The sequence below is a fragment of the Clupea harengus genome, chromosome 10 (assembly GCF_900700415.2).
Source record: "Clupea harengus chromosome 10, Ch_v2.0.2, whole genome shotgun sequence".
Classification (NCBI taxonomy): Eukaryota; Metazoa; Chordata; class Actinopteri; order Clupeiformes; family Clupeidae; genus Clupea; species Clupea harengus.
The window spans coordinates 27,512,535-27,522,599 of NC_045161.1; the positions used below are offsets into that span (position 1 = coordinate 27,512,535).

Consider the following 10,065-nt stretch of genomic DNA (forward strand, 5'->3'; position numbering starts at 1 on the left):
CTGTGGTAAAGGGAGACCATTGGACCAGTGGTTGGGAGGGTTGGGGTAAGCAAATCTAGTGTGCTCTTGTGTTATTTGGCCCTCATCCTAGCTTCTTCGGGGCCTCAGCTTCCAAACAAAATACTCAGTAAAAGAAAGCTGTTATGTGGATGTAAATATGCTTCCAGCATCCTGAGTCGGCCCAGTGGGACACAAATTGCAACCTTTCGGTTTTTCAGCATGACAGTAATTTCAACATGCTCCTGAGCTCTTTATAACGCTCGGGCCCACATGAGCAGCTAAGCTCGTCCTGAGGCTGCCCCTGATCTGGCACAGATGTGATCCGATTGGCTGCTCTCTGCAGCCGTCTAAAGGTATGGCTGCACTGTATTTAGGATATCTGTGGCTGATGAAGCCACTCTGAGCCAGGAGAGGAAAATGAAATCAGGAGTAGGATGTGGTATGATGTAGCGCTCTTACAGCAACAGATCTCCCACTCCTGATGAAAGGAGTTGCTGTTAATAAAATAAGTTGCGTAATAATAAAAGGGTGCAACGCTGTAGTTTGTCACTTTTTTTAAAAAACTTTTCTCAACTGCCTTTACTTTGTGAAATTATCGTTCTTAGATAATGGACGTATGCGGTCACAGTCATTCACCTGTGATTCACTTCCTGTGGAGTGGAGAGGAGGGAGGGAAAGTAAGGTCCACACAACATGGGAGACGGCAGAGGAAACCACAGCTCACCACGTCCGCCCACATCCCTCAAACACGCAACAGCCCTCCATACCTCAGGCCTAACAGCTGATGGCTCTGCCGTTCATCCAAACACACCAAAATGAGACATTTCCGGTTTCCTTTTTGTCCACTGGCACTGACTTGCGACTGAATCGCAAGAGACACCATCTGGAGAGTAATGTGAGGGGAACGACGTGCTTCACATCTGGGGGAGTCTGGTTCAGCCTGATGTTCAGTGCTCTGTTATAACCATTTAATTAAGCACTGTAGTTTGTTCAATATTACGACCATATTGTCCATGGCTGGGGATTTGCAAAGGGGTAGGGGTGGTGGGGAAGAGGATGAGGCATGGATGGGTGGGCGGATGAGGGGGTCCACCCTCACCTAGCTTCATGTACTCACTTAACCCCCTTAGGGGAACAGGACTGCTCTGTGTGAGACCTGTGCTGCACTCTCTTCACTCTTTTCACTCGATGTAGCATAAACTATGACACGCTACTCCGGTGAGCAACTTTCAGAGCCCTGGTCTGGGTTAAAGTTCAGCTTCCGGCTATGATTAAATGAATCATAAGCACGTAAGTGGAGCAAATCAAAGTTATTAAAAAAACGTTAAGGTAAGAGCAAGCAAAGACTAGGCAGCAAATTGTCCCATAGAACACTGATAAAACAAGGCCTTGGCCAGTGTACTGCATGTGCTCATGCCAGGACATGCTGGCATAGGCTAAGCCATGCATTTTTCCCAAATAAATGATTAACCTAATCACAGTAGTTATATATGGTGTGTGAACTGGTCGCAGTTACCACACAGCATATTGAGCACTTCTGAAAAACGACTGCAAGAAAAGCCACATATTCCTAAACCCACCTAGAATAAAGGCCGATGGTGTAACCATGCCTTTAGATTGACTTTGGGCAACTTAGCACACTGGGTAGGCCACTGACAACAGCACAAGGGGCTGCCTAGGAGACCAACCTCATCGCCTTGACACAAAACAACAATTCACTGCTGATAAGTTAGTATGCAGGTCACTAAAACTGTCTGGGACCTTTTGTTTTGTCAGTCCTTTCTCATACATGGAGGAAAAGATAGAGAAGGTTCACACGCAAGTCATATGAAGGTGAAGGAAGAAAAAAAGGTCTTCTTGCAAACTGTACTTGTCGTTGAGAGCTTAAGAGCTCCAGCAGGTCTTTGTATAGCTTAGTTACATGTATTCTGACGATATTTCACAGTGGGTGAACCAACATTTGTCCCCCTTTTTGTAAACAGACCTCAGCCATTAGTTTAGCTGCGGAGAGGCCCCTGTAAAAGTGAATGAGAGGCCTGTGAACAATGAACTCCGTTACCCCTCGACTCGGCACAGGCAGGCCAAACTCCCAAAGAGCCCGTGCTAAAGCTGGATTTATTTTCCATGCTGGGAGAACAATGCAGGCCAAGGGCTCTGGTTTCTCCAATAAATTATTAAAGAAATCAATGGGAAGAAGCATCTGTGGCACAAAGAGGAGTGCTGGTTCTGCTGCACTCAACCTAATGAATATACTTGGACCTTTATTTTACGAAGATCAAATATTGATTTTATTTTTTAATCTTAGATCTCCCCAAAATACTTCAACTGCAAATGGCTAAGTTTGCTGTGGACGACAACAGTAGATAAGCATCTATGCTACTCAGTAGAAACGGTCTGAGCCAGCAAAAAGTGTTTTGTATACAAGAGCCAACGACACCTTCAGCAGAACAAGAAATGGTAAACACTAAACAGACTACAGGAAAAGGTACTTCAGCCTCACACCAGTAAATCATTTGTATGCTCTCCGTCCTTCTCTCTCTCTCTCTCTCTCTCTCTCTCTCTCTCTCTCTCTCATTTCTGTGTCTCTGACGCTCTCTCTCTCTCTCTCACTCTCTCTGATCTCTCTCTCTCTCTTATTTCTCTGTCTGCCAGTACGAACAAGAGGCCAGAGAAGCCAAGTCTAGGTGCCGGAAGCGTGGAGTCACATTCGGTGAGAGTCTCTTACAATGAGCTTTCAGCCCTACCCTCCCTACTGGACCATCCTTCTGCAGCCAACACACACAGAGGCTGAAAATGGGATGGCTTCGACCCTAATCGGACACAGACAAATGCCAAATCAGGGCCATATAAGAGCCATTTACACTTTGGAATCGGCTTCTTGCTGATAGCATACATGTTATTGTTGTTTGAGCTCAGAGAAGAAGGGAAGAATGAAGATATTTGTGGCCATTAAGTTGCCTCAGATGTGAGTTTCTGAATAGCATAATGTCTACGTCCATAAGGATACATTAGGTTGTACATTATACAGCAAAGTATTGCTGGAGGGTACTTCATTTACTAGGCTGATGGCCATTTATGCATCTATAGTAACTAACTAATGTAGCTTCTTATTAGCTCCTCTGGCATTGTTTTCTTTCTACATCTGAAAATCATCTGCAGTCTTGTTCCTCAACCCCCTGCTGCCCATCCACTCTGGCTGTAATGCAACAAGAAGTTGAATGGAAAAGACAACTGTTGAGGTTTCCACCGCTTAACAGAGATTTTATCCAGCAATTCCACAGCTGAGAACCCAGTGATTAAACTACTAAAGCCAACTGAGCCGTGACGTATGCCCATTCCTGGCTTTTTTTTTCTTTTGTATTTCTTGCTGTCGCAGACAAACTGGCCAAATCACACATTTTGCCAGCATTTGGTTACTTGAACAGTCCATTACTTTGACAGGTTCTGCTCCAGTAGTCACAACCAAATATTTGTTTCCCTTTGTTTTCTGCATCGTCACAGAGTCCAACCCTCTCTCTCTCTATCTTAATGAGATGCTCAAAGAACAAATGAAGATCGGATCGGACACCCTGAACCATAGCAAACCTCTAGGAAAGTCTGCAAGTGCTCTAAACCGAGAGACATGAAAAGAGAGGTGATGAAGAAAAGAGTGCACTAGGAAGGACATGAAAAGAGAGGTGATGAAGAATGAAGAATATGAAGAGTGTAATAGGAAGGACAGGCAGCTCTTGTGTGTGGTGCTCTAAACAGGAAGAAGCCCAGCAGTGGGGTGCTTTAAGGATCTCTGCGGAGGAGAGCTTCATGCCAGGGGGACACGGAGAAACACAAGGCTGGGATTGTGCAAACCTCTCTTTGTGCTACGCGGATTACCCTGGAGACTTTTCGTTTTTTCACTCGGAAATTATGTAAGGAGGCACAACTAAGCCAGATCATAACAAGCAACCTGTGTGTACCATTTTAAGTCTTTGTGTTGGCATTGTCACACTGCGCTGCTGCCGCCTAAACCATGAAAGAAACATCTTTATTCCACCAGCGCTCCGTTCTTTAACAAAGCAATGTGTTTCCCCTTAGTTCACACTGCAGTAATTGCCTGCTCAACAGATTATACGGCACCGTCTGTAAATTGCCACAGTACATCTGTTGGGCTGTGAAAACAGAAAGTCAATTAAGCCGAGCAAAAATAGGTCAACTAGCAAAACCATTCTGCCGCTTCCCCGAAAAGACTTGAGGCACATGACCAAAAGAATTACTCAACAAAGTAAGCCTCTTAGATCACAAATAAAAGAATACCCTTGCAGTTTGTCCTCAAACAAAGCGTTTCCCCGCTACGCTCCTCTGCCCTGTCTGCTGAGCGTGACGGGACGTGATGGGACGGTGGCCACCTCCTCTGCCAGCCCCAGGTTGGCACTGCCCCAGGCTGCTACAGGGAGTAATTATCACTCGTCTGGGCACCACCTGACCAAGCCCCAGGTAGTCCAGATTAAGGCAAAGCCTGATCACTGATGAGCTCCAGCAGCCAAATAGTGCTCCTGCTTACACCCTGAAGCTCCCACTTCATGTCTTATAGCCCTGACAGATCAGAAACCAGTCAAACATGGCTACAAGTCACTCACTGCTATTTCGGCTTGTATTGTAGTCACGTAGGGTTCCTGTATTTCAACTGGTAGAGCAAGTTGCTAAAACTCCCTAAGGGCAAGGGTTGGATACCCAGGGGCACACATAATGATGGCATACATACCATAATGCAAGTTGCCTTGGATTAAAGTGTCTGCCAAATGAATGAAGCTGAATGTAAATGTAAATTAGCTGAAAGCAGCTTCTCAATGTAGCACGGTAGCTATAAAGTTGGCTAATGACTCACAGTAGGCTGTTCCCTCCGCCAAAGGAGCACGATTAAATAAAAACACAGCCTGATTAAGGTCAAGGTACCGTGGGATCTGCATAATGATCAGAAAGTAGAATGATTTAAGAGACATTTGCAATAAAAATATGTTCACAATGCAAGTCTATTTATGCAAAGTTCAATATTTAACATAAATGATCACAGTTTAGTACACAGTTCTAACTGCCGGATTTGAAACGCTGTGTTTTGAACAGTTTGGAAGAAGCAAGAGGGTGGGTGTTTACGGTGTTAAGAGTATTTTGTGTGGGGGGTGGGGGTGGTGGAGTTGTCAAAAACATGGTCAAAGCCAAACAACAGAAGGCTCCCCACCCACCTCCGAGTCCAGAGGATTAGCACTGATTGAACCGCCTTAAATCACACTGGCAGCCATGTCAGAGCAGAGCTGCTCTCCCCGTGAGGTTCAGTAGCTCACTGTGAGCCACTTCAGGGTCCAGTCAGAGAAACAGGCTTCGCCTCGCCCTGCTCTCTGCCCAGAGCTTCCTCATAAATCACATGCTGACTGTCTGATAATCGAGAACACTGTACATTTCCTTTCCGACTCAAATTCCATTAAGCCATGACTTCCTTGAAGTTGGAAAGGTTGTGTGCCGTCGATAGAGACAACAATGTTCTGGTGGATCCGCTCCGTTCAAATGCAGTTAGAGCACGTATGTGGAACGTCTGGAAGGGAATGTACTGGAGGACTGGTACGAACATGACTGAACTCCCTGCACACGTAGCCCTGGGATAACCATCGTTTTTTCAACTGGTTAAACCAGTCTGTTCTTGGGCTAAATCTCATCTACATAATCAAAACAAACTCGACCTTTTCTTATATCGTAAATCTTGAGCAGAAAGAAAGAGAAGTCATGTAAACAGATCTTTGTTTCCATCCTCAGTGGCAACCTCAGATTTGAACACAGCTCAAACAAAGGTTTCTAGGCACCACTCTACCCAACGTACAGTACGAGAGCTCAGAGTATCTAGGGCTGTGACCACCACCCTCAGGCAGCACAGAACCTAGGTAGTGGGCTGCGAGGACTCCTGATCAATGCCTGCTACATATCACGTGACCACCTCTTTCCTGGCAAAGGTTCCTAAGCTTTACAGTTCTTGGTTCTCCCATGAGTAGGGTTGGGTACCGAGAACCGGTACCAATATGGAACCGGTTCCAATACAACCGGTACCTACCCGGACCGAAATGCAACGCAGATTTCGGTGCTTCATTTCGGTGCCTGAGCCAATTGAAAACGGTTGCTAGGCAGATTCTGCGGGGCACATGTAAAACTGCCCCAGCTCCCAATGTAAACTTTGTCCTGTGTCGCTCACGCTCATTGGTGTTTTCATAGCAACAGTCTTATGACAGTGAAGAGCATGCAGCATTTCACAGAGCAAGCACAAACAGAACTAGCCATCAACCTTTTAACAGAGAAAATACCGAAAGGTAAACGGTCAAAAGTGTGGCTGTATTTCGCACCAAAATATTCAAACATCGCGACGTGCAGCAAATGCAACTAAACAATTGCGTGAAAAGAGTGGAGAGAAGGCAAAGAATTCAACGGCAGATCAGCAACCGAAGACTGAAAAATAAACGGAGATGACAGCTATACTTAACCTACGGTAGTCTCTTAAAGGGGCAGTACACATTTTCTCGTACTCAGTGTGTTCAAGTAACAAGATTAACTATAAACAAGATAGAAAAGATAGGTATAAACAAATCATAAAATGGTGAAATTTCATGAAATAAATGCAAACAAAATAATACATTTTTGACTCCAAAGGCAAATATGCTCATATTTTTGCAAAAGAAGTTTGAAGCTGTTTTTTGTATTTATTTATTTATATTTATTTAAGTATACTATAAACTGTTGTTTACAGTTAATATAATGTTCATAGTTTGAAGTTAAAAAGTTTGAAGCCAAGTGTTTTGTATGTATTTATATTTATAATATAATTTAAACAGTTAATATATTGTTCAATTTGAAGAAAAAAAAATTTATTGAACAAAAGAATTGCTGAAGTATTGAAGCTGTAGTGTGTGTACAGAGTGTGAGTGTGTGTTTTGTATTTATTTGTATTTATTTAAGTATAGTCTAAACTTTTGTTAACAGTTCATATATTATTTAAGTTTTAAGTTAAAAGGTGTTTTGTATTTATTTATATATATAATCTACTTTAAACAGTTCATATATTTGGCAATAAAGCCTTTCTTAAATGTCGTCAATCGTATTTTTTTTAATTTTTTTTATAAAAGTATCGGTTCCGGCACCGTTTAGGCACCGGTATCGTTTTAAAAGTATCGGTTATGTACCGGTATCGGATAAAAACCAAACGATACCCATCCCTACCCATGAGACACAACCCTCCAGACGGCCGTAGACTGGATATGATAAGGTCCTGATCCGAGCTGGATAGCTGCTAACGAGCAGTTTGCTACATTCACCTCTCACACACACACACACACACCTATTGATAAGAGTCAGTTACCCATGATAATAGTCAGTTGGTATCTTCGACTTCCTGCCAGCACAACATGGTATACTGCTGTGTCATTTCTTTAATAATGATTTCCTGGCTCGCCAAGTTGTCTGTATCCTCTGCAATGTCCACCTTCTCTGACAGACACAAACATACGCTGTGGACTAAGTCTGTCTGTTCTTGTTGTTCTTTTAAGGATTTATACAAGTCATGTACACAGATAGGGATCAAAGACATGCCATCAATCCAACTGAATACACATTTAGAAGCCAACACAAGGACGTGGCTAACCGTATAGCCACCATCCCCACAAGCATACATATGCACATAGCAAGCCTGGTATCATCTTCTCAAAAGAAAACATTTTTTTTAAAACGTGGGTTACACAGATAGAGAGGTCTTGCAGCATGATGGACAGTCTTAACATATCCCATGTCCAGACATTTAGACATAATCCTACAATACTGTGACAATTAGCATATGGTTTTAATGCTACTTGACCCAAACCTCTCCCCATATGCAGGCTCTTAACCCTCTGCTTGCTCCATAAATGAATTTTAATACCATCCAGTGACACTTCAACTCTAGGAGTAGGAGTAGCAATGAACATTTTAGTACACAAAGCTCCATTATACCCAACTCATTTAATGTACCAACTGTTCCTGCAGAACCAAAGCTGTGTCAAATTCTAGTATTTAAAAACTACAGACCATGACAAAGCACAAGCACGATGCCTCTGCCACTGTGTATCTTACACTGATGCGTATAATACTCATATTACACATTCAGAATGCAACTGGTAGGGCTATCGCCAGTGTATGCCAATTTATCCCAAGCTTGCAAATCATCTAAATTCATCTACAGTGTTACTCTCCCCTATGAATACATGTTTGACACCTGGACTACAAGAAAGCCAGTATTCCAGGTCTCAGGTGCAAATGTTCCCATTTTTCTTCATCAGCAGCACCTTTTAGTGGATTAGGAACCTCTCAGCATTTGCATGTTTGTCATATTAGATCTCACTAGATCGATATAACGGCATATGCTAGATCGGACACGTGTGCAAAGGGGGGATTAAGTGCTTTCAAAAGAGAACGATATTGATTACCAAATTTTTACATTAGCCGACATATAACTGAGTGAGGAGCTGATGACTTAGGCTGTGGTCCGGTTATAAACGGCAGATCAACATCCCTAGACATGTTTCACCACCCGCTACTGTCAAGAGCCAGACAACTGAGGTGATGGAGACAGAACGGGACCGTCGATGACGTCAGACAGATGAACTCAACAACCATCGCTACATCCCGAGCTCAGTCAATGCAGTAGCACGTGCATCGTAGCAGTATAAGCAGATGGCAACACTTGAGCAACACAATGACGTTGACATCAATAGATCTTTACTCTCTCTGCTCTTTTGTCCGCATATTTCTGAGTTAGCATGTGGTCGTCTTTGTTGGTGCTGTTGCTTTTTTCCCCCAAGCCAAGGTGCATCCCTGATTTTGGAGGCTGTCGGGTTGGTCTTCCCCCAACAGCGTTTCACGGGCAACACCCCTCCAGAATGTCTTCTGACTTTTCAATTCATTGTCTTTGAAATAGTGAAAAATTGCGATATTCCATTGTGTCTAAAGACTATGGATTAAACATCTTCAACACTGTAGAAATCTTAAACTCGATACAATAAACATAACCGGTTACTTCATACGAATCAAGTCAAGGATACTACTGAATGGGATAGATTATCACAGAGTTAATCTCCTTCGCGAGCCTAACCTACACATTAACCCATTATTAGCAGTTTATTCTTGATCCTATTAATCCGAGGCTTTGCCAAATTTCCTTGTCGAGTGATTTTACGCCAAATTATTTTACAGCAAAGAGTACCCCCGAAATAAACAATGTACAATATAGCGTGGCGAATAAGATCGGACAGGTCAGTGGAATAAATCATGCATCGCTTACATGTTTACATTCAACTGCTGAGACTCTATTATGATTTAAACATATTTCTAAATTATTTCAACTGATCCGAAACAGACTGCCCAGAGTCTTGTTATCTTAGGATAGGTTACATTCTCTCAACCACCTTGTCTGCGAGACTGGGTGTGAATAGCCTCCCGACGGCCAATGAGGGAATCATTACAGTAGTTTATCTAACAAATAGCTTATTAAATGTTTCATAAAAGTAAGATTTGATCTACATATAGAAAATATATCTAATTTACAGCCTATGCGTCGTTAATTTATTCTTTCTTTGTTTCGTATTCATGATGGAAAGGTGTGTATGTGTATCACGAATGCACTGGCTAGGATAGGTTGGTTAGAAACAATGCTGAAACCAAGGTAGTAGGGCACCTTTGTTGAAGTAATGCCAAAACAGGAGAAAGCGGGGTTTTTCTCGAGCGGAAAAGGGACTTAAAACTTTGCAAATGCATAGAGCGTTCTTACCCAAAGATCTGTTCCCCAACTCATGGCTGGTTGCTCTTCGGACAAAACTCTCCAATTGTCAACGTATCCCCCGTTCAAAACTCTAGACTGTTTCACCGTCTGTCGTCGTGTAGCCTCCTTAGCGCTGCAGAGCCAATTCCAAAGAGGAACTGTCTGTCTGATTCAGCGCTCGCACAGGAAGTTGGGATCTTGGAGGACACGGGAGGAACGGGAGGTTCAGGTTATTCTACAACTCTGTGAATTAAACGATGTATCAG

General features: G+C 43.1%; 1 protein-coding gene across 2 annotated transcripts in view; it reads right to left on the minus strand.

Moving 5' to 3' along the window:
• fnbp1l (formin binding protein 1-like) overlaps window positions 1-10,049 on the minus strand; it is a 46,266-nt gene extending 36,217 nt beyond the window's left edge. The window contains exon 1 of one of the 2 annotated variants that reach the window (XM_031574660.2): window positions 9,809-10,048. In XM_031574660.2, the coding sequence (XP_031430520.1) occupies window positions 9,809-9,832 (24 nt within the window). In that variant the 5' untranslated portion in view covers window positions 9,833-10,048. Of the gene's footprint in view, window positions 1-9,808 lie in introns of both variants that reach the window. The other variant, XM_012821655.3, reaches the window with a different exon arrangement.
• Window positions 10,050-10,065: the final 16 nt, after the last annotated feature.